This window comes from Ictalurus punctatus, chromosome 11, assembly GCF_001660625.3.
Source record: "Ictalurus punctatus breed USDA103 chromosome 11, Coco_2.0, whole genome shotgun sequence".
Classification (NCBI taxonomy): domain Eukaryota; kingdom Metazoa; phylum Chordata; class Actinopteri; order Siluriformes; family Ictaluridae; genus Ictalurus; species Ictalurus punctatus.
Window position 1 is genome coordinate 17,722,818 of NC_030426.2, and position 25,945 is coordinate 17,748,762.

Here is a 25,945-nt window from a genome sequence, read left to right on the forward strand (position 1 = left end):
TGTGTAGAGAGCACATGTGCTGCAACATCCACATAGGTTCTGTATAGGAAACAGAAATGATTAGTTCACCTCTCGAGTCTTCGGGTTCAAGTTGATCATTCGTCACGTCACAGCCTCACTGCATTCAGCCTTTGGGGCGGTCACTGGATGAACATTCATTTCTGTTTCCGGTACTGCATGGAACATTGCCTATGGGGCGGTCACGGGATGAATGAACAACTCGAACCCGAAGACTCAAAAGAACGACTCGGATCGGGAGGTGAGCTGAACTAACAGACTACATAGCCTGAAGACTCAGCTAAGCAATTAATTAATCATTTCTGTTTCTCATAATTCGACCTTGGCTGCATTAGCCTATAGTTTATTTTTTATTCCAAATGCGATCAACGTTTGCATAAGTACAAGATGTGTTGGGGAATTTAACATGTAACATTTTAATTATATTCTGCTGAAATGAACGACACCCTGCCCAGGGTGTACCCCGCCTTGTGCCCGATGCTCCCTGGGATCGGCTCCAGGTTTCCCCGTGACCTTGAAGAGGATAAGCGGTATAGAAGATGGATGGATGGATGGATGGATGAAATGAACGAATTAACATGAAAAAATATTTTGCTGAACGAGATTCAAAGATCCGAGTCAGTAAAATGATCCAAACTTCCCATCACTAGTCCAAACTGAGCTACTCAGAAGAACTGCACAGCATGGACCAATAGAGGGTATGCATTGACGTCACTTTCCCATCGGAACATGCCCCCTCGGCCGGACTGAGTGGCAAAACATCCAGCAAAATGGCTGGTTTTAATAAGGGGAGCTGTGATAACATTAGTATAACTAACAAATATCAGCTTAAATTAAAGGCAGTTGGACTCGACAGTGACCCTTACAACATGGACATTGGCATGTGGCCAGAAATCGGTTTTCCCGACATTTTGAGATGCACATCGCAAAATAAACTGGGAGAGATATATATATACAATCATTTGATTACTTACAAATAGATTTATTGTTATGCCTTCCTGCATTTTAAAGATAAACAATCTGAATATGATTAATATACACTTCAGTGAGACCTCTGAAGTTTTATTATACTCGTTTTCTGCTCTGTCTATTATTGTTTCTTCCAAGGGCTTCGTCAGTTTCGTTAAGCATTTTAGGGCTGTTTAAAATAGTTTCAAATGTTCTGTTATAGGAACTGTTGATAGCAGTAGTATGAATTTGTGCTGTGCTGCTCAGTGGGTCGCGCAGGTCTCATGACATGCACTGGAAGGCCAATAAAACCACGCAGCATGGTTAAAACCCGCCCGCACCATATCAATTGATCCTTCTGAGTAGCTGTTTGACCAGCTTTTGAGTTGTTTGGCTTCCCATACAGGCTAGCAGTGCTGACAGGGGATGTTTAAAAATAAATAAATAAAGACATATAAGGTTTAGTTTTTGCATCCACATCAGATGATTTGCTGTTAACAAATGTTTTAAGGTGGATTATTTTCGGACTTTTGGTTAGAATGGTATGAAGAAGGGATGCTGGGGCTGATTTCTGTCTAGCTCAAACTGTAGATTCATACAGTTGGAGGAGAAACAATCATGAATGCAGCTATCCGTCTTTAAGTGTTTGTGTTTGTCTGTAATAAGTTTTCCCCATGTTGATGATGAGACCTCATAATATATTGCTTTGCTCAGCCCTAATAGTTTCCTAATAGTTACTCAGCAAAAAATGAAATGTCACTGGAGACTGTATTTTAAAGACAATTTTGTAAAATGCAAATAAGCTTTACATATCTTTATTGGAAAGGGTTTAAACAATGTTTTTCATGCTTGTTCAATGAACCATAAACAATTATTGCACATGCACCTGTGGAACAGTCCTTAAGACACTAACAGTTTACAAGTGGTAGGCAATTAAAGTAATTTACAATAACTTAGGACACTAAGGAGACCTTTCTACTGTTTTCTACTGAAAACACCAGAAGAAAGATGCCTAGGTTCCTGCTGACCTGCATGAACATGCCATAGACCTGCTGCAGGGAGGCATGAGGACAGCAGATGTAGCCAGAGTGCTACTGGAAGGCCAGCTGACCATCCTTGCAGTGGAAAATTACACGTAACCATGTGTTCCCCCAGACGTGATCGAGAACTTGCAAATGCCTTGGTGGAAGAGTGGAGTAACATCGCACAGCAAGAACTGACAAATCTGGTGCATTCCATGAGGATGAGATGCACTGTAGTACTTAAAGCAGCTGGAGGCCACCCGATACTGACTGTTACTTTTAACATTAGACCCCCTTTGTTCAGGGACTCATTATTCAATTTCTGTTCGTCAAATGTCAGTGAAACTTGTTCAGTTCATGTCTCAGCTGTTGAATGTTTTTATGTTAATACAAATATTTACACATGCTAAGAAATGTGCTGGAAATAAAAGCAGTTGAATGTGAGAGAACGTTTCCACTATCAAATGTCATCAGAAGAGAATGGGTTCCCTTTTGAGTCTGGTTCCTCTCAAGATTTCTTCCTCATGACGTCCCTAGGAGTCTTTTCTTGCCACTGTCGCTTCTAAGTTGCTCCTTAGGGATCTAAATCTTCATCTGGATTTCTATAAAGCGGCTTTTTGACAATGTCTACTGTTAAATGAACAATATAAATAAACTTGATTTGAAATGGATAGGACCACTGCTGACAAGATTTGTTTAATGGTGGAACAGCAGGGGCTTGTTATTGGCATACAGACATGGTAAATGTATCCAAATTCTTTAGTCATGTGCACTTACTCATCTAAACAAATACTCTGGTCAACGTTGAAGTATAACTTCAGATTTTTCATTCAATTTAAAGTAGTAAAGTATAAACTACTTAAGGTAATTTCAAATTCAAATTTAAAAAGTATGCAAGTAAAAGTACAAGAAAGATTCACAAAAGAAAAAGATGCCTGTATCAAATCACAGTGATTTATTGGCCCTTTCACCAAAAATGTGGACATACATTAGCTAAGGCTAACTAACACCAGTTTTATTCCTAAACTCTCAGATGTTAGCTACCATGATAACTCTAACGATACAAACTAATATTTTAAGAATGCTAATAGCTGTCACAATACAAACTTCCCTGAAAAGTACAAACTGTACATAACAACAACAGATAGTTATTGACATTGATAGGTATTAGTTCTCATACTATAACTTTTTTAAAAAAGTGTATTTGTTAGGAATTGAGATATCATCTTTGAAGCTGTTATATGCTAAAAGGTCTCCATATGACATTCAACACATGAAGGAAAAAACATTTAAACACACACTTATGTAAACTAACAAAGTAATTGTACTTCGTTATTTCACACCTCTGGTGCACGGGTTGTGTGTGTTATGAGTGTATCAGGTGCAGCAGCATTGCAGGGCTCGCATCCTCTCGATGCACAATTTGTCTTCATTATCCTGCTGTCAGTGCACTATTTTCAACTCGGCAACGTACTCAAGTTCTACAAAAATCAAAGCAACACTGCTACACTCTTACCAGCACCACACAGACAACCATGCCAGAGTCATTGACTGCGTTTACATGGACAGCAGTAATCTAATTATTGACCTTACTCTGATTAAGATAATAATGTGTTTAAGGTGTTTACATGAGTCGCTTTTAGAATACTCCTGTCATGTTCCCGTTTTACATGTTTTAGAACATAATTAGATTAACAGCCCTCGTCATTACGTCACCGAGCCACGCCGTGCGACGTCCCTCCAGAATTCCACGTATCAACATACAGTTCGTCTTTGTTATGGTACCGTATACAGTTTTGGGTGTTTTTATTTAATTTTTTTTATGAATGCTTTAAGTGCAGTTAATTATTTGTCATGCTATACGTGCTAATAGACAACTGCTTGAAGCCGTGGGCTGCGTCCCAAACCATGTACTTACATATACATGTATTTTTCCCCACTACAGGCCTATAGTAGGTAAATATGAGGTTTGGGACGCAGCCGAACTCTCTTCTTCGCCGTAAAATTGCCATGTGTGATCGTGTCCTGTCGCAAAATGCGGTGAAAACTCTCACACAACGTTCATAATGTGATTAAGGTGTTTACATGTCACTACTACATGTCCATAATGCGACTAAAACAGGAGTACTCCACCTGTCTTAATTCGATTAGAGCTTAATTTGATTATGTCCTTAATCGGGTTAAGAGTGGATTATTGTTGTCCATGTAAACGCAGCTACTGTTGCACTGAGGGTGATCAAAATCTCTGATCAGTGGTGGTCCAATGGTGGTCCTACATGGGGTAGAGAGGACTTCACCAAAAAACAGAAAAGAAAAAAAGAAAAAAAAAACCCATTGCTACAAATGGCCTACCATCCGTAACTAAGGACTTTTATAAAGTGATCTATATTCAGTCCCCTCCAAAAGTACTGGAACAGCAAGGCCAACTGCTGTTCAGTGCCCGTGAGCAAACATTGGGCATAGCCAATACAACAACTTGGAATGTCTTGAAGAAGAAAGAAACCACTGGTACACTAACAACCATACATGGAATAGGTCAACCAAGGAAAACAAAAGTAGTTCATGACAGAAACATTGTGAGAGCTGAGAAGAAAAAAACAAAAACAACAGTCAGTGACATTACCAACAACCTCCACAGGGCAAGGGTGAAGGTATCACAATCCACCGTTCATAAAAGGCTTTGAGAGCAGAAAAATAGAGGTCATACCACAAGATGAAAACCACTCATCAGCAGTAAAAATCAGAGGGCCAGACTGGAATTACCAAAGAAATACAGAGATGAGCCACAAAAGTTCTGGAACCAAGATTGACCTCTACAAAAGGCCATGATGGAAAGGCCAAAGTGTGGAGAAAGAAAGGATCTAAAACATACAAGCTCATCAGTCAAACACGGTGGAGGTCGTGTCATGGCTTGGACGGTTCCTTTTAAATTGTTTAACACATCTACAATCACTGTACACTTTATTAGAAACACTATACTAACACTGGGTAAGGCCTCCCTTTGTTCTCAAAACAGCCTCAATTCTTCATGGCATGGAATCCACTAGACATTGGAAACATTTCTTTGAGATGCTTTTGTTTCTTTTCTTTTTTTATCACTGCAGCACACAATTCCTTCCAGGTGCACTTTCATGCTGAATCTCCCATTCTACCACATCCCAAAGGTATTCTACTGGATTCAGGAACACTGAACTCACTGTCATGTTCATGAAATCATGCCGAGATGACTTTTGCTTTGACATGGTGCATTATCATGCTGAAAGTAGCCATTAGAAGATGGGAAATTTGTGGCCAAAGTGCGCCAAGAAAACATTCCCCACATCATTACACCACAAGGCACAAGGCAGGTTAAGTCAATGGATTCATGCTGTTGGCACCAAATTCTTACCCTACAATCTGTGTGCCTCAGCAGAAATCGAGATTCATCAGACCAGACTATGTTTTTTCTGGCCTTCAACTGTGCAGTTTTGGTGAGCCTGTGCCCACTGCAGCCTCAGCTTTCGGTTCTCTTTGGCTGACAGAAGTTGAACCCGATGGCATTTTCTACTGTTGTAGCCCATCCGCCTAAAGGTTTGATGTGTTGTGCATGCTGAGATGCTTTTGTGCTCACCACACTAGTACAGAGTGGTTATCTGAGTTACTGTACCGTTTTAGTCAGCATGAACCAGTCTGGCCATTCTCCGTTGACCTTTCTCATCAATAAAGTGTTTCCATCCGCAGAACTGACACTCACTGGATGTTTTTTTCTTTATTGCACCATCCTGAGTAAACTCTAGAGATTGTTATAGAGAGTAGTTATAGAAACACTCAAACCAAACCCATCTGGCACCAACAATCATGCAACTGTCAAAATCACAGAGAACTCATTTTGCCCATTCTGATGGATGATGTGAACATTTCCTGAAGGTGCATGATTTTATGCATTGCACTGCTGCCACATGATTGGCTGATGATTGAATGAATGGTGTACAGGTGTTCTTAATAAAGTGCTCCGTGCATGTAGCTGTATAAATTAGGAAATGGAAGCTGAAATTCTAAGCCATCATCTCTTTCATCTTTTGAGCTTAAACCGAAATGTCTGGTGTACAGCAAATATATATATCAAAAAAAAAAAAAAAAAAACCCTGACCTTTCCATTCCAATACTTTGAGAGGACTGTAGTAGGTATACCTGATTTAAAAAGAACAATGAACGCATGTGCACGGTATTTGTTTAAAAAAAGAAAAAAGTAGCCACTGAGCGCATTTTATTTTGGTAGAATCCACAAGAGCCTTTATAGACTGTCTAAATGCAATGACACACAATATCAATAATGAGCAACACTTTTAAATATCACTGTTGACAATCTGTTCATTTTCACAAAACAGCTCCAAATCATGGCTCTGTGTTAAATATTTCCATAATTGTTGAGTTCATTTAAACCTGTGATTTTAAAAGCAGTGATGTAATGGTGGTGGAAAGTGGCTGCTGGCTATTTGGTTCATTTTAATTTCATTGCACATTTTCCCCTTGTCAGCAAAACCTTACTTTAAAATCTTCTCAGAAAGGCATTATTGGTGATTATGCACCACATTACTCTAATAACACACTACTGAAGTATGCTTTTCATTTATTTTATAGAAGTTGGCCTACAGTGTGAATCGATTGTAAAACATGATGTTTAAAAAAAATATATAGTAATTTTGTATTGGTGATTTCCAGAAAGGATTCTAAATACTCTATCTCAGGGGTGTCCTGTTTTATCCAGAAAGGGCAGGTGTGGGTGCAGGTTTTCACTCCAATCAAGCAGAAGCCACACCTGAGTCTATTGAAAGCCAAGATCAACTGGCAGGTGGAATCAGGTGTGGCAGCTGCTTGATTGGAATAAAAACTTGCACCCACACTGGCCCTTTGCGGATAAGATTGGACACCCCTGCTCTGTGTCCATGGCTATTTTCCCTGTGTGGTACTTGAACATCTGACTAATCAAATAGAATGCAAGCGTAGAAGGCTGGCAGAATTTAAAACAACTCAATAGTAATTTACTCTATTTCTAGGACATCTTGCCAAAATGATAAATATATACAAATTATAATAAATAAATGACTAAATGCATAAATAATTGAATAAATAAAATAAAACCTTTTAAACCACAAATCTATGTATGTATTATTTGTTTGGATTTGTCTATTACTTTTACATGTTACTGCTATTAGTAAACTTACTTTCTTACGGTGGATATAAAAAGTTTAGACACCCCTGTTAAAATGGTTTATGTGCTGGAAAAAAAAATTCGAAACTAAGATAAATCATGTAAGAACTTTTTCCACCCTCAATATGAAGTTACAACATCTAAAAATTCGACATCATTCAACATATAAAAAACAATCAGAAAATTATTCTGGGAAAATAGGAAAGATTTAAAACTTACAATAATCTTGCTGCACAAGTGTGCACACACTTTTATAATTGGGGATGTGGCTCTGTTCATAATGAAACAATCACACTCAATCTCATGTTTAAAAGTAATCATCATACACCGGTCATCAATGAAATTATTCTGATTAACCCCAAATAAAGACCAGCTGTTTCTGTAGGATTTTTTTCACATCTTCTTGGTTTCAGCTGACTGCTGAAGCAGTGGTCCGCAAAGAGCTTACAAAGCATGCATGGTATCACTGTCGAAAGGAATCAAATCAGGAAAGGGGTATAAAAGAATTTCAAAAACATTAGATGTACCATGGAACACCGTGAAGGTCATCAATAACAAATAAAGAAAATGGAGCACCACAGTGACATCAGCAAGAACAGAACGTCCCTCCAAAACTGACAAAAGGAGAAGACAAAATCTTACCGGGGAGGCTGCCAAGAGACCAACAGCATCATTAAAGGAGCTGCAGGAATATCTGACAAGTACTGATTTCTCTGTGCATATGACGACACTCGCTTGTATTCTTCACATGTCTGGGCTATGGGGTAGGGAGGCTAGATAGAAGCCCTTTCTCACACACACAAAAAAACAACCAAGCTCAACGAAAATCATCCCAATCAATGCATCAAAAGGTGTTGTGGTGTGATGAGACCAATTCCAAAAGTTATAATAATTCCATAAATCCAAAAGGTGCAAAAAAGCACATCACCAAAAGAACCCCATACCCACACTGAAGCATGGTGGTGGCAGAATCACGCTTTAGGGCTTTCCTTCAGTCAGAACTGGGGCTTTATCAAGGTGGAGGGAATCATAAATAGCTACAAATACCAGTCTATTTTAGTGCAAAATCTTCAGGTGTCTGCTAGTAAGCTGAAGATGAAAAGAAATTTCACCTTTCATCATGACAATGACCAAAAGCATACGTCCAAATCAACAAAGGAATGGTTTAACCAAAAGATGATCAATGTTTTTTTGAATGACGTAGACAAGAGCCCAGACCTGAATCCAACCAAAAATCTGTGGGTTCTGAAGCTGGCTGTGCATTGGAGATACCCTCACAATTTGATGGATCTAGATTTCTGCAAGAAAGAGTGAGAAAATATTGCCAAGTCAAGATGGGGCACGCTGACAGACTCTTATCCAAAAAAAGAGAGTGGTGTAATAAAATCAAAAGGTGATTCAACACAGTATTAGTTTAGGGGTGTACACATTTATGCAACCAGGTTATTGTAAGATTTCTTCCCCCGCTAAAAATGTTTGTTTTTCACTTAATTTTTATACGTTGTGATTTCATATTGAGGGTGGAAAATGTTGACATGATTCATCTTAGTTTCAGTTTTTTTCCTTCACGAAAACTTGCAATTTTAACAGGGGTGTGTAGACTTTTCCCCCTGTACTATTACTACACTATTTGGTTGTCATCTTGAATCAGGACATGTAGAAGTACTGCTTGTACCATGCTGTACAACAAACGACCAGTCAGCCAGCTGCCCACATTCTGCGAGGTAAATGTCAACCGAAAAACCACACATCCATAATGCATAGAAATTTAAAACTGTTTAAAAAGGGAAAAAAAAGCTGCTTTTGTAGATAAGAGCTCACATTCCTGTAAACTATTTAACGTACTTTATTGTAAATTCTTAGCATTTCCTCGAGTCCAGACTGTATTTTTTCTACATATGTACAGAATACAAGTCACTTGGACATGCTCACACATACACACTGTTGGGTAAAGCATCACACACATGCACTCCAAATGAAGAAGCTCCTAAAGTTATACTGTACAACAAAAATAAATGGGTAACTTTACTGACCCTATCTGTGCCAGGTACACTTTTCCTTTTTTTATTATTTGAGTCACAATGTAGGCACAACTCTGCTCTAATTTCTTTCCTTTTAAGCCTGTGTGTTTCTGTCACTCCACCTCTGCCACATGAGCCACCTCCACCTCCATGGTCTGGATGATATCCGAGGCCTCCTCCTCCTCTGCCTTTGAGCCGGCCTGGTGTGCCAGGACGTAGTTCACCACCTGCATGATGCTCTGGTCTGAGAGCGTAGTGACAGAGCCCTCGTTCATTGCCTGCATGGCCTCCACAGTCTCTTCTGTGATGAGCACAGTTTCAATCTCCTCGGTGGTGGAGGGCGCCTCCGCTGGGCGCAGCTCAGGGGGCAGCTCGGGGCTCAGGATGCTGACAGCGTGTTCCACCTGGGTGCCTTGATTGTGAAACTGTAGCGTGTCCTTCTCTAACATGATCTTACCTGGCAACTGATCGCCATGGTATTTGGAAATGTGCTTTCTCAACGTGCGGGCATCGATGTGGGCTTCCTGGCACAGCGGACACACGTAGGGGCGCTCGCCTGTGTGCGTGCGCACGTGGCGCTTCAGTGAGCGGGCGTCGGCCCATGCCACACCGCACGTCAGACACTCGAACGGTTTTACACCTATGGGGAGAGAGGACAGGATTGAACAAGAGAGCAATACACTATTGCTATACTACACAATGACTACGTTTACATGCACATCAAATTCTCTTATATATTCGGGTTGCAGCCACATTCTGAATACGATGTTTACATATGGGGGCAGTGGTGGCTGGGGTCAATGGTGGCTTGGCAGTTAAGGCTCTGGGTTACTGATCGAATGGTTGGGGGCTCAAGCCCCAGCACTGCCAAGCTGTCACTGTTGGGCCCTTGAGCAAGGCTCTTAACCCTCTCTGCTCTGACCCCAGCTTCCTGACTTGCTGGGGTATGCAAAGGAAAGAATTTCACTGTGCATATGTATATGTGATAAAGTCTCATTTTCATATGCATACAGGTAACAGAATATTTCTGTATACATGGTTGTTGTAAGTATACCCAAATTGCCATTCCTAAATACCTAGCCTACAGCTAAGCATCTGTTAGCACCCACAATTCCTTGCAAACTGAGCATGTGCATATATCTCCTTTCAGTGGATTTTATGAATAACGTGTTTACACATGCAAAAAATTGTCTGATTAAAACAGGAATATTCCAGGGCTGGGAATCAGAATATTGCCTTAATCTGAATCGGGCAATCGGATTGCGGCGCTTACATGACTAATTATATTATTGCCAAATTCTGATTAATATCAAAATATTGATGTGCATGTAAACATAGTCAGTATTTTAAAACCAATGCCCCATTGAATATGAGTGTCATCTAATTAATTTTATTATTTTTTTAATCAGCTGTAACCTTCAAACAGGAGTTTATAAACACATGTATCTCAGTAGTTCCAAGTACAAAATTCAACAACTCATAGGTGTGTTCAAAATCATGGACCCATTTCAGGCTACATATTCCAAATAATGAGAAGAAAAGCTAATTTAATGCAGCGTTCTCAAAAACATAACTGAAATATCTGTACAGAAATCCTCTCTGAAGACGTAATCATTGACAGAGTAAATGTCCATTATTTAAAAGTTCCACTGTGTGAAAAGACTGAAATGCCATCTAGTGGAAAAACTTTGAATTGGACTTTTCCCCAACATGTATTTTCTCAAATAGAATAAATTAGATTTACACATTACAAACTTATTATTAACATTAAGCCCTTTTGAGAAGATTGAGTGTGTACGAGACTAGTCAAAGTGCAAAAACAGTCACCGTTTCTCCCACCATTTTTGTATACTGAACACGTCACAAACAAGTGTTATTGCATCATAAATGATCGAAGGCTATTAAGTTACGATATGCAAGTGCAGGCAATGAAACACCAGGGGGAGGGCAGATGTAGGGTTCTCACATTTCCACTATGCATATTTATAAAATCTAGACTTCTTGATTGCAGTGAATGTTCAGGTATTTCTGTATATATTCCAGTTGGCGTTTTGCATAAATAGTACATCAAGCAAACTAGTGTTTTGTGTACGCTTCACCTTGATGGTTGTTCATGTGGCGGCGGTACTCTCGGAGCTGAGTGAACTTTCTGCCGCAGTGTTCACACTCCCTTTCCAGGTTCTGCTTCACTCTGCCCTTCTTTCCATGGGTGGCCTTCTTGACATGCCTCCTGAACAGGGCCTTCTCAAAGAACTCCTTCCCACACACATTACACCTAATCAAGAACACAACGGCGGATTGAGACCCAGTACAGGAAGCCAGATGCGAACAAGCTTAGATTAGGATTTAGATTAAATGTGCTGTCTGTGGTTGGTTATTCCGTCCCATATACACTACCGGTGAAAAGTTTAGACCCCCCCCCATTTTATAATAATAATAATAATGAAGTCATCAAAACTCTGGAGTGTAACAAATGGATCTATGGGAATTATGTTGTAATAAAAAAAATCCAAAATAAATCAAAATAATTTAGTATTTTAGCATCTACAAAGTAGACACTTTTTTTGCCTAGAATTTCCAGAAATGTATTCTTGGCATTTTCTCAATTGATTTCTTGAGGAATCCCCCTGAGATGCTTTTTAAACAGTATTAAAGGAGTTCCCACCTACGCTGGACTATTAGTGGCTGCTTTCTGGAATATTTCACTCCAAGTAATTATATTTTTGTCTACAACACCGATTTCAAAACATTTAATCATACAGCTTCAGATCAAAAGATTTTTTAAATCATGAGAAACATTTCACTCGAGTGTCCACAAACTTTTAACTGGTGGTGTACATACTTTTTCAAAATTTAAATCTCAAATTTCTTTCACATCTTAAAACTTGGCTGAACTTGTACATGTTCATTATAGTACGAGTAACAGTATGTATACTCCATTTACCTAACACACTCCAGAGGTGTGATGGGGGGGGGGGGGGGGGGGGTGTTATGTGTGTCAGTGAATGTGCTTATGCATGTACAGCGGGGACCGAAAGTCGAGAGCATTAGTGAAAATGCTCCTATTGTGCATTCCTTTCTATTTGAATAGAACAATTTTCATTACAAATGATATTATTGACAACAACTTGGTGAAAATTAGAATCTTTTACATATTATATTTACATGGATTTCAGAGTTTCTTAGTATTTAGTATGTCCTCTTTTTTGTTTTAATGACAGTGTGCACTTGAGCTCCCATGGCAAGTTTGTGCCAAAGCTCATGATTCGTTTTAGATCGAATCCATCGGCGTGTCATCAATAAAAGAGATTAGGCATGAGGAAAATCTGACCTTTTGGACAAAGCAGTTAACATGACCAATATAACAAATTTGTTCACATTTAAACAGAGACCTAGAAAATAGTGCAGAATCTTGAATATTTTGAACTTTTCTTTGTTTCAAATATTTAAAAATACTAAATGTATTTAAGTGCATGTATGACATGACAGAGAATATGAAGCTACGTTCATATTAGAAGCTAGAGCTAGTTAGCTATACTGATATGACTTTGGGTGTGCACAGTATTTTGAGCTTCCAATAAGAAATGGCAGCCAAAATATTTATAATTTAGAAATACTAAATAGCAGTGTGTCACTTTTGTTTAAAACATTTTAATATTGTATATCATATGCATTTTGGCTTTGGGCTACTGAGGACTACAGTGGAAATAAGCTCAATCTTTTATTGTGTTTTTTTTTTAATTGTGTGTAATGGGTGCTGTGAAGAGTATATGTTAATTTAATCATATCATTCACACAGAACTGAGCCCTATTGTTAGGAGCCCAAGACCTTTATGCATGTTTCCACTGGAGCCTGTTTCTAGGAACATTTTTAGTTTAGGTACAGGGAAGTACTCTCCAGCATTACGTGATCTAGTGGGGGAAGCTTGTCAAACTGAACGTCTCTGTTCAAATACAGGATTCATGAAATGACCAACATTCCCACCCATATTTTTTTTAACTCATGTTTATCCAACAACTATTTACTAAAGCTTGCATTATATATGATGGCATGATAAAGTGCCCTATTTTGTGATTATTTCTTTCTTGCACAAAAAGTAATCTGAAAGCATCAAAAGCGTGCATCGTGTGTCAACTTCTAGTGGTGTGTCATAGGGATGCTCCGATCAGGAGCCATGCAGCCGATACGATTACCGATTTCTTGTCATCATGAACGGCCAATACCGATCGTTCAAGCTTTATATAAGTGATATGCAAGCTTTCTGTTGACCATCACAGGTAAACCTCCCCCCAGATAAAGTAATACCACAGATGTTGCCTTGGTTATTGTTGTTTTAATTGAGAATCAAATAAATAAGCACAACAAATATTCATCTTACACTGAACATTTTAATAGGCCTTTAAAATACACGGTAAACGGTGGATTTTAATTGTTTCTTGAGACCTCATAATAATTCCACACTGGTGATGACAAGACTCCATTGCTAAACTTTAACGTTTTCACGTGTTTTACGGCATCAAATTGCGATTGTTTCGTGAGATCGACCACATTAGAGACTACCGATCGAGTCATAGAATGTGATTATCGGCCGATACCAATTGGAGGCCGATCGATCGGAGCATCCCTATTGTGTCATACATGTAGCTTATTTATTAAGCGACATTAACGCCAACATAATATTCCCAGTGAAGCAAGGAACAATTTGTTGTGCAGTTTGTATTACTTTCACGATCTTCAATAATGGTTACAATCCCTGCAGTGTAGTGAAAATGAAAATTAAGCACTCAAAAAGGAGCCACGTTCCTCAAGAATATAACTGACCTTGTTTTACGGGCGAGTGTATTCAGCTGTCCTGTACTATCGTGTGATTGACAGGTAAGAAATGTAGTGGCTGGCTGTGTGTCATATAGTGGCTAGGTGTCTCAGGGGAGGCATGTTAGTCTGATTTCTACTCTTACCTGTAAGGTTCTGCAACGGTATGCGATTTAACGTGAGAATACCAGTCCTTCTTCCAGCTGTAGCTTTTCCCACACACCTGGCACTGGAAGGGTTTCACACCCAAGTGCTTATTCATGTGCTGCTGCAGGTCCTTTGCCTCATAGAAGCTCTTATCACAGCTGTAGAGTGGGGACAAAACACAGCCATCACAAACGTGTGTGTCCGTCAAAATGCTTATGTAACGTTTATCTGTAAACGTGTATATAGAGAAGCATTTCTCTGTGAATAGGTGCGTAATAGAAACTCACTGGGCACACTGGAAGGAACGGGTCTCTGGTTTAGGTTGATGTTTTTTCATGTGTTTGCTCAGACCAGACGCCCGGTGAAACGATGCGCCGCACGTCTGGCAAAAATATTTTGATTCACCTATTTAAAAACCGAAAAAAAGAACGTATGAGGTTACTGAAATTGTTTAGCAAGCAATTTAACATGTTTCATGACTGACACATTTACAAACACACACTGATTTTCACGTATGGTCCAATCACACTACAAGGTTCGTTATGCGTCTAATATGCGTGTACATTCACCATTAGCAATTCAGAAAGTTAATCAAAATGTTAGTGTAGTTAATATACTATTCAGCTTTGAGAATGTGTGTTTGTGTACTAGGCTTGCCTGTATGAATGCTGATGTGCTCATTCAGGCTCCTCTTGCTGACGAAGGACTTCTCACACATGGTGCAGTAGAAGCGCTTGGCTGAGTCATGCAGAGCTCGGTGCATCTTCAGGTTGTGCTTGGTGGCGAAGCTCTTCCCACAGACCCTGCACGAGTGTGGCCGCACACCTGTATGGTTCAGCATGTGGATGCGCAAAGAGTACAACTTGGGCAGTGTCTTACCACAAATGTCACACACAAACTCACGCTTGGTGCGACTTTTGGCCTGACCCTCTACCCCATCTGAGACCTCATCAGTTGCTACTCGAGCCAAGGGTGATCTCTGTTTCTTCTGATGCTTATGACGAGCCAAGTGGGCACGAAGAGAGACGGCATACTGGAACTCTTTATTACACAGCTGGAACAAGATCACAACTCCTTAATATCACTGGATTTACACACATTATGTACTTCAGAGTCTGTACATGAGGGGCATGGAACAGCAGTGTGTTCCCGACTTGATATCACAATGATATTTGCTTGCCAAATCAATAAGCATTGTGATTTTTTCTTTATATGTAATAAGATTGTGAGGTAATACTGCAATATTTGACAGTTTTCTCATACCTCAACTCTGAATCAGGTTATCAGATCCCTCTATTTTCTACTACCCTGTACAAATGAAAGTCCTTGCTAATAAAATATCAAATCAATGATGTGCTTCAATTTGCATGATATTAAACTCTGAAGCTGTTTCTGGGTGGACTCGAGTGAGACATGATTGAATATTGTTGATATTTTGACAATACCATATTTTTCCATGGCTAGTCTTAGATTATTTTATATATATATATATATATATATATATATATATATATATATATATATATATATATATAAAAACACACACAGTGCTGTGTAAAGTATTTGCCCCTATCCAGATTTGCTCTGTTTTTGTGTATACCTCATACTAAATTGTTTCAGAAATTAAAACAAAATTTAAGATAAAACAAAGGTAACCTGTATAAACACAAAATACAGTTTTTAAATGATAGTTATTTATTTAAAAATCTATCTATGATCTATTAAAAAAAAATCTATCCAAATCTATGAATCTGCATTCATAATGGGGTTCAGTTGGACTAGACACAACCAGGCCTGAAAACTGCAAACCCTGTTCAATCAAATCAACACTTAAATAGAACTTTTTCAACAGCATGAAGTTGCTTAAAAGGTCTTACCCAGTAACACACTATGGCAAAGTTGAAAGAAATTCTAGAAATGAGGAAGAAGGTTATTTAAATTCATCAGTCTGGGTAGGGTTACAAAGCTATTTCAAAGGCTCTGGGACTTCAAAGAACCACAGTGAGAGCCATTATCTCAAAATGGAAAAACTTGGCACAGTAGTGAACCTTCCCAGAAGTGGCCAACCTTCCAAAATTCATCCAAGAGCACAGCAACTACTCATCCAGGAAGTCAAAAAACACCCAAGGACAACATCAAAGGAACTACAGGCCTCTCTTGCATCAATAAAGGTCACTGTTCATGACTCCACTATCAGAAAGACACTGGGCAAAAAATGGCACCATGGAAGAGTGGCAAGGTGAAAACCACTGCTAACCCAGAAGAACATTAAGGCTCATCTGAATTTTACCTTGATGATCTTCAAACCTTTCGGTAGAATGTTCTGTGGACTGATTAGTTGAAAGTGAAACTGTTTGGATGACAGGGGTCCTGTTACATCTGGCGTAAACCAAATACAGAGTACCACAAAAAGAACATCACTACAGTGAAGCATGGTGGTGGAAGTGTGATGGTGTGGGGATGCTTTGCTGCTTCAGGGACTGGGCAACTTGCAGTAATTGAGGCAAAAATGAATTTTGCTCTCTACCAGAAAATCCTAAAGGAGAATGTCCGGTCTTCAGTCTGTAAGTTGAAACTCAAGCACAACTGGATTATGCAGCAAGACAATGACCCAAAGCACAGGAGTAAGTCCTAGTCCTGGAAGTAAGTGAAAGACTGATCTCCAGTTATCGGAAGCGTTTGGTTACAGTTATTGCTGCTAAATATGGCACAACCAGATTTTAAGTTTAAGGGGGCAAGTAGTTTTTCACGTTGGTGATGGGTGTTGGATAACTTTTTTTTGCTTCAATAAAAACAAAAAAAATGTATTGAGTGTTTACTCAGGTTGCCTTTGTTTTATGTTATATATCATAAGAACAAAAGAATACAGCAATATATATGGTAAATATATATATATATATATGGTAAATATATATATATATTATATATATATATATATAAAAAAAATCACACACACACACACACACACACTGTATATATCCACGCTTGTATGGTCATATGAAGTTCATATGAATGTAAGATCATATGAATGTAACAATCCAAAATCAGTCCAGGCTTTTAACATGACCTCAGTGGGTACTCTACGAACGAGGGGATGTGTTTATTCAGTCATATTTTTTTTGCTAATCAGCAGCAATGTTGTGCTTTTAGATTGAGCACTTAAGGGAGATGGTGTCAGCCTAGTGGGAGCCTAATCAAACGGCCACAGAAAACCTCCCTTTATATCACCACTGTATTTAAGGTGAAGACAAAAAAGAGATTTTCTGTTTGTGTAGTGATCTGTATTTCTGTAAAGCTGCATTGGGACAATGTCCATTGTTAAAAGCTCGAAACAAATAAAACTGAAGTGAATTGATATTTGTGCCACAATCAATTTCCCTCCACCACTAATATACGTATAAGCCCCAAAAGACACACTACACAAGAAAAATGACTAACAATTGTGCACAGACTCAACCAGGCACAAAGTGAGCAGTCGTAACAGAGCATGTACGTACAGTGCACTTGAAGCTGCGCGACTTCTCGTGTTTCAGCATGTGCATGATCAGGGTGTAGCGTCTCTGAAACACCATGCCGCACTCGCTGCACGCGTGTTCTCCATCCACTGCTCCTTCTGTTTTTTCACGTGCTGCTCCTTCTTCTACAGACATCACCTCTGGCCCAACTGCCTCTGCTCCCTCAGGCAGTGTCTTTGTACCATCAGAGGCAGCCTGAGGCTCGGTTTCAGAAGAGTCAGCTGATGGTCTCTTTACTGACTGGGACACACGCCCTCGCTTCACCGGCCTCTGAGGTGCCTGAGAACAAAATAAAATCCATTTTCATATATAGTTGTTGTTTTTTTTTTTACATAAATATGCCTAATCTGTACCTACTCCTATTGGCCATTTTATCTGTAAAAAGTTTTGGTTCCACTACCCAAAATAATATCTTGTCAGCAATGGTCCTGTGAATGTTCCTTTTCAACAGTGCATAGCAAAAGATGGGCTGCCAACAGAAGCAGTTTACTTCCATGAGTACACACATGGTAGGTGTACCTGAAACTGGTCAATGGGTTTAGCTTTTATTTTGCGAGTGTATACACAGTGCCCTTGAGTATTATTGGCACCTTTCACGAAAAAGCATAGCAGTATTTTGAGCTCTAATATGTATAGTTTTATTTCAACATTAACATTTCCTCTTCATTTTCATGAAGGATGCCAATCATTCTGGAGGGCAGTGACCGTATATAACTTTTTTGATGTTAGTCTAAAAAGTTTCTGTATGTCGAAAAGTAACAATCACAAACAGGTGACCATTTTTATCTATTAATATAGTATATTCTAATTTACAATGCATTACTCATTGATATCCAAAAGAATAACCATTTATACTTTGATACTTCATGTAAGCCGTATCATTTTGAACGTCATATTTATGTACTGCCAGAGATTTAGCCTGCACTCATACCTTCACAGTGTCCGACATCTCCTCCTCGGTCTCAAGCCCCATATGCAGACGAACGTATCCTCCTTCCCTCACTGAACGCTTCCTCAGGAACCTCTTGTTAGGGTCACCATTCTCTTGTTCCTCTTTCTTCATGTCCTCTCCTATCGTTGCAACGCTCTCTGCAACCTCGGTCACTACTGGTTCCTGTTCTGGTGGGGGCTGCTTTACCTTTGGGGGCCTCCCTGGCCCCCTTTTCTTAGGTGCAGACACTGGAGCTTGTTCTGCAGTCACCACCTGCTGGGGTAGAGGCTCTAAAGCCTGAACCAGTGGTTCCTCCTGAAGAACCGGTGCTGATGCAATTAGATGAACCTTCTCAGTAGGAGCCATCTTGCCAGGTTCTACGCTAATAATGTAGGCACTGGGCTCCATGCTTCCTGCTACTGGTGTTTCCACTACCTGAGGCGCATCCACTGTCCAGCACGCCTGAACCACAGCCAGGGATTCACTTGAGCCCGCTTGCCCAGAGTGAGTGACCACAGTCATGGTTTCACCTGCTTCTGACTGCCCATTATGAGCTACAATAGAGAGTGATTCGGGCAAGCCAGCCTGGCCACTGTGAGTGACCACCGTCATAGTTTCCCCGTCTACTGTCGCCCCAGCAAGCAAAGCCAGAGATTCAGCCGTTCCGTCTTCACCCGTGATAACGGCGATGGAGTGTTCAGCTTCAGACTGTAAAGAGCGAGCCACCACTGCCTGGCCATCACTCGCCATGGCCACCACGTAAGCTCCAGAGTCAGAAGAAGCCACTGGCTGAGCAGGCAGAGTTTCCCTGGCTATCACTGTGTGCACGTCTCCTTGCTGATAGACCATTAGTTTCTGCTCCTCCACTTTTTTATGCACCGACTCGCAAATCTGAAGCACTTCAGGCATCTGCAGGTGCCGTGCAAGCATGGCCACCTCTGCCATAATGCAGAAGTTGAACGTCAGCTCTGAAGTGTAAGCAAACTCCAACAAAGGCAGGAAGCTTGCCTTGCTAAAGCCTGACAGGTAGAAACATAAAAAGCACATGCAAACAATACCAGTTTTATATTCTTGCACCAACCCGATTGTCTTATATATAACACGTTACTTTCTCAAGTAATATAATTGGTTATATCAGATGTAATTACCAGAGAGATCCACAACGGCTTCATGGCTGGCTACAGCACCCTTCTCAACAAAGAGCTCATAGAAGTATTCACTACAGGAAGCCAAGACAGCTTTGTGTGCCCGATACTCTTCAGCCTCGATGAGCAAGGTAATGTCACAGAACTGGTTATTTAAACGCTGCTGATTCAGTTTATCCAACATGGTCTGGCCATGTTTGGGCAGGAACTGCTTTACAACACCTTTACTGTCCACCTACAGGACAAAAACACACAACAATGTCTTAACTATTGTACATGTCTGTCTGTTTCTCTGCATGGCAGAAAAAGTTCAGCACAGTCCATTTTTACATTTAGCTCTTCAGCCGTTAGACTTGTGCTGGAAATAACTGACAAGGAAACTTTATCCCACCACCCGGTCACTGATTATTTTCCTGTAAAAACATAATCCATCATGTTTTATTCCTTATGTCCCACTGATCGCAACTCAATACAAATGATACACTTACAAAAACCAGTTCATGTTTGTCAACACTAGCACCCTTTGACTTCATCTGAAAGACAGCATGCAGTTCCTCAAGATCTTTCTCCTCCTCTTCTTCTTCATCCTCCTCCTTTCGTCTACTTGGACCACGGGGACCTGATCCATCCTCAGCACTGCCTCTCCCACGCTCCGGCTTCTGCTGGCACCCACAGTCCCTGATGCAATCTTTTACCTGCTTTAGGATTCCTAGAACATCACCACAGATGCAAAACAGTCTCTTATCAACTCATCTGCATGGAAGAAACAATATGGGGCTGGAACATATTTTCACAGGTTTTGGTGTAAGAAATACGTTCTGAAAACATTCCGCTGAAGAAGTCCAGCTGGATCTGATCAAAACACTGGCCAAGCTGACAGACCATCTTCATCAGCTGGTAAATTATTTTCCAGGTTTCCTATTACTTGTCTAAATAAATCAATAAATGAAATTTTATGCCTTAGTGTTGCGTTATTTTCTTTAAAAAAAAAAAAAGGCAAAAAAAAAGACTTAACGTCTAAGATGGAGCATTAGCAAAGATCATTCAGAAACTCTTTCCTTTCTACCAGTTTAACCAGCTCAGTCTGTGTTTTGGCAGATGGTCAGTCTAAACTGGAATTTTCTGTAGGATATCGAACACCAAGTATTTATTGATAACATGGTTAGAGGTCGACCGATTTTACAGATACTGATAAGTTTGGCAGTACCTGCTGATAACCGATTAATCAACCGATTGATACTGAATGAAAACATAGCACTCAAAGTAAACTTTATTACAAAAATAAACAGTACTGACTGTACCATGAAAATGTATTGTACTTCTTAAAATGAAATAAATATACAAATATGAATATATTAATTATTAATAAATATTAAAGAAAATAAAAGATACACACCCAAAAGGAACCAAAAAGTAACACTCCAAATAACAAATAAAAATAGATACATCCAAAATGAATAATACAAAAAAAAACCTTCAAATAACACAACAAAATTTGTCAGCGATAGTTTTTAGGCCGGTCTCGTACTGTATAATGACAGCGGACCCTTCTCAGCCGCTCTCGTACTGTATAATGACAGCGGACCCTTCTCAGCCGCTCTCCTACTGTATAATGACAGCGGACCCTTCTCAGCCGCTCTCGTACTGTATAATGACAGCGGACCCTTCTCAGCCGCTCTCGTACTGTATAATGACAGCGGACCCTTCTCAGCTGCTCTCACAACAGACGCAACTAGGAAAAACTGTGTGTGGATTTTCACAGATAACCGATAGTTCCAGCAATCAGTCATTGGTGCCGATTAATCAGAAAATCCGATCAATAGGTCGAACTCTAATATGCGGTAAGCATGATTAAAGGAAAATGTCAGAAAAAACCCTCATAGAATTTGTAAAGGTTTTAATGGCTATAGTAGTGATTGTATTGGTTTTCATGGAAACTCTAATGGTCCCTGTGGGTCTCTACTGGTAATTCGTTACTCTCTATTGGTAGCATGTCTAATATGTCTAGCAGATACCATTAAGGAGCAATAATATAATGGTTCTAATGATTGGCTGATGGTTTGTAATGGTATTTGTAGAGGAAACCATTAGAACTTCTGTGACAGTTTCTAGTCAGGGGTTGGTTTTTCTCAGCAGGGGGAAAGGGACGGGACTGAATGAAATTGTTACTCCCTTAGTTGTGTGTGCTCAAACTGACACACAATAAACCATTATTTCAATTATATAGTCAAATTAAGTCCAGCTTCCTGGTTGCCAATACCTTGTCTGTTTTTTCAGTATTACCTCATAATGTACAGCACAGGGAAGTCTATATTTAAATGTGCAAATTAATCTCAGGTTTCTATTAATTATATATATATATATATATATATATATATATATATATATATATATATATATATATATATACACACACACACACACATACATATATATATACATATATTTGTGATCAGTGTGTTTTGATATGTTGCTTGCTGTAAAGTGATGATTAGCTGATTATCTCGCCGGAAGTACCCATTAGCAGCACTGCCTGATGGGATAAATCCCACTGGCTCTGTCCCAAACGGCTGCCAAATGGAAATATAGTGCACTTCAATAACGTCTAGGGTAAAAACCATTACTTCATACCCTAGGGTAGCTATACGGCGGAAGAACATACAGAGAGAGGAGATGGTCTATATCATGTGTTAAGGTGATGTACCTCTCCACCAGTATTTTTGTGAAAGGCTCTCCCAGGTGAGCTGCTGATTGAGATGCTCCCCTCTGGAGATGTGCGCCTGGAAGATTAGTTCCTTCCGCCGCTCGGCCTGCAGCACCACTTCCAGCTCGGTGAAGCCTTCCTGGCCCCGGTGCCGCCGCTGGTAGAACAGCACTCCGTCCCGCACGACGTAGCAAGCGGCTGCTTTGCGGATTTTCCTCTTGACGTTGCCGTGAGTGCCGGGGGCGTAGGGCTCACGCTCCTCCGTTAAATAGCGCTGGATGGCCAAGTAGCTCTCCTCGCTCGACATAACACACGACTGGCGCCACTCACACACGACATAAATAAACTCCCATAAAGCCCAAAACCAGCTAGCGCTTCGCCTTCTAAAATTCACAAGGGAATTTCCTTAACCTGTTTCTACGTCCAAGTGAAATTTAGAGATCGATATTTTAAATATTATCCAAGTGGGAACTGCTATTCGTGACCATGTTGGGGCGGACTTGAACGAACAGACAAAATGGCTGCTGCACCACCGGATGTTGCGTGTAAAATGGCGAAAGACGGAAATACTTGTGAGGAAGCTGTTATTACACAAGGGGGCGCTGTTATTTAAAAAAGGACAGTTCTCTAATGCGTTTCTATTTGTATTATATACACATTATTGTTTTTACATTGCTTGTTACATATAATAAAGACTGTTATACATATATAGCCAAAAGTATGTGGACACCTGACCGTAATACCCACATGAATATCCTATTAGAAAGGCATGGCATTAATATGAAGTTTGTCCTTCTTTCCTACTGTTTAGGGAAGGCCATGTAATGTACGTTGGAGGTATTGTTATTAATGTCAAGAAAGCTTAAACAAAATAGAAATTAAAAACTCACTGTTTGACTGTCATTTGAAGATACAGAGGCTTTTCACAGGGCCTAATAAAGAAGATGAAACTCTGTAATCAGGAGGTATGTACAATAATATGGAAGTAATAACCAAGAATGTTATTTACTGTTTGCACTGGCCTACTATTTCAAACAAGAAAGTTTGTTTGACCAGTTGTCTTGAGCTAATAGAAAATTAAAGAGGTGTAGTGATTAAATCGCCACGTTCTAATAGAATAATATTGTATTTCTGTTTACTGGGGTAATGTTCCAGTGGTATTTATATTCAATTTACTTTAAAAACAAAGTCAGTATATCATTATTTATTTGAAGGGTGCTTTATTAATTAAAGGCATATGCTTTAGGCTTCTAGTCCACATTCCATTCATGTTAATTTATCATCAAATTTTAAACAGCACCATATGCAGTGTTTATTTCAAAGCAGACTGCTGTATATACAAAAAAAAAAAAAAATCAACTAAATTAAAAATTTAATTGAAAAAAATGTAAAAATTCTAAATCATAAATGAAGCAATTTACCTTTAACTTTTAACTTTACAACAAATTTCAATCTTGGATAGGTTGTCTGTTGGGCAGTTTTGTTGTGCATTTTATATTAGCTGTGAAGAACTTCAGAAACATCACTTAGTGTTTTATAAGTCCCTACCAGAGACAGATAAGCGTGGGAGCACAGGATTATTGCAGAGCATCTAGTTCAGTTAAACTAATATAATATTCTATAGCTATACTATAAAAGTTATATGCAAGATGTTGTTTATGCTATTATATCGTCTATGTGTCAGTGCGTGCATGGAAAAGTGAAATACAAAGGCTTTTTGCTTCAGTGGTGGTGGTACAGGCTCTTAATCCATAATACTTTTTTGTTATTGTTAAATATAACACCTCAGTAAGAGTTAGCATTAATTCTGTTGTTACATTTAAAATAATTTGTGTCTAGAAATATAATAATATTAAATAATAATTATTAAATGCCCATGTTATAAAATCTGTCAGTATTAAGTATATTTTGATTTTAGTTCAATAAAAAATGGACCTCTAGTTCAGGCATTATGTTAAACTAGCTATACAGAGCTGTTCAGTATGATGAAATAAATGTTACAACCTGACAGAGAGACCACTGCGGACAGTTGCCAAGCAACCGAATGACTCATCATCCATCTCTTTTTAACTGCATTAGTTTGTCCATGCTCTTTATGTATGTCCTTATTTATCCTTTGCAGCTTTAATTCCAGCTATGTTGAGTTCCAATGACATACCTGAATCTCCTTTTAATTGGGGATCCCATATCCATGTGCAAAAAAAACAAAAACAAAACATTACTCATGCAAAGAATATAGCAAGAATTATGTGAAACAATTTTAATTGAGGAGCAGCATTTACATTTATTCATTTCACGGAAACTTTTATACCAAGTAATTAACAAGCCCAATGGTGGAACTCAATCAGTCCTGGGAATTGAACTAAAAACCTTCTTGTCACCACAGACTGATATGAATTAAAAATGTATCCAGCATTTTTGTATGTCTATTGAACTTAATTGGTCCTGTAATAACATAATTAACCTTCCTAGCACTGGACACTACTTATTTCTCAGCTACGTCATTGTTGGAAACTACTGATCTGACAAACACTGATACCAGTTAGGTTTAAAAAAAAATTTTTTTTTAAAAAAAGGCTAATACAGGTATAGTATCACACTCATGGAGCCATTATATTCAAAATGCTGACTGGATCTCAGTGAAGAAGAGAAGGAGGGCTACAAAGAGGGCAATCAAATCTGCAGCACCTCTGAGCAATGTTGCTAGGCAACCAAACTGACTTGTCACCTGCGCCTGTAATGATGTGTGAGCGGCACTGGTTTGTCCACGCTCCGTGTGTCTGCCCTTATCAAGCCTACTGTACATTCCTTCCACTGGAAGAAATACTTTTTTGTTCCATGTCAGCATGACACTGATAATTCAGCACCCTGTAAACAACTAAATAAAAATGTGCAGAGCTACACTGAACCATACACAAACATTCACACATGAGGAGATCTAGTACATACTGTATTCACACACTACAGGACACACATCTGCACAAACTTTTATGAGGAAACCGACATGCACAATGCACAAGGACGTACATGTACAAAGAATGAGAAAGAGTTCTGTTATAAAGTTTGCACTGAATGCTCTGCCTTTCTTCTGTCTATAAGACAGTGAGTTCATATTCTGGTTGATAAGTTGGTAATGGAGGGGACAGAAATAGACAAGAAGATGCCAAGCTTATGTGTCATTGCTCGATGTTTTTCCATCCGAAGAAAGTGCTGTGCTTCAGCTAGGCCTCATCTGTTATATAAACAGTCAATTCTGCAGTGTAGGATCTATGCAAATCAAAGAGCAAATTATCTGTATTTTCATATTAAAATTGATTATTGTGGTATTTTATGTGGGTGAGTCAAATGAAAACTTTTTTTTGTATTGTATATTTCTATAATTTGTATCATTTTTCTACATAATCTCCATTTCATTTAATGCAAGGTTTCTGGCCAGATTCCTCTAGAAAAAAAAATTCAATTATAATTTATTTTCAAGGTTTTCGTTTGA

At 39.2% G+C, this 25,945-nt stretch overlaps 1 protein-coding gene across 1 annotated transcript; it reads right to left on the bottom strand.

The window, feature by feature from the left end:
- Nucleotides 1-9,007: 9,007 nt before the first annotated feature.
- On the bottom strand, nucleotides 9,008-22,992 carry zbtb11 (zinc finger and BTB domain containing 11). The gene is made up of 10 exons (XM_017480271.3): nucleotides 22,456-22,992; nucleotides 20,240-20,460; nucleotides 19,755-19,986; nucleotides 18,607-19,625; nucleotides 17,658-17,954; nucleotides 14,818-15,214; nucleotides 14,448-14,565; nucleotides 14,160-14,318; nucleotides 11,300-11,475; nucleotides 9,008-9,840 (listed from the first exon to the last, which is right to left on the bottom strand). The coding sequence occupies exons 1-10, from the start codon at nucleotides 22,760-22,762 to the stop codon at nucleotides 9,314-9,316; spliced, it is 3,453 nt and encodes a 1,150-aa protein (XP_017335760.1). The 5' UTR covers nucleotides 22,763-22,992; the 3' UTR covers nucleotides 9,008-9,313.
- Between the last annotated feature and the right edge of the window lie 2,953 nt (nucleotides 22,993-25,945).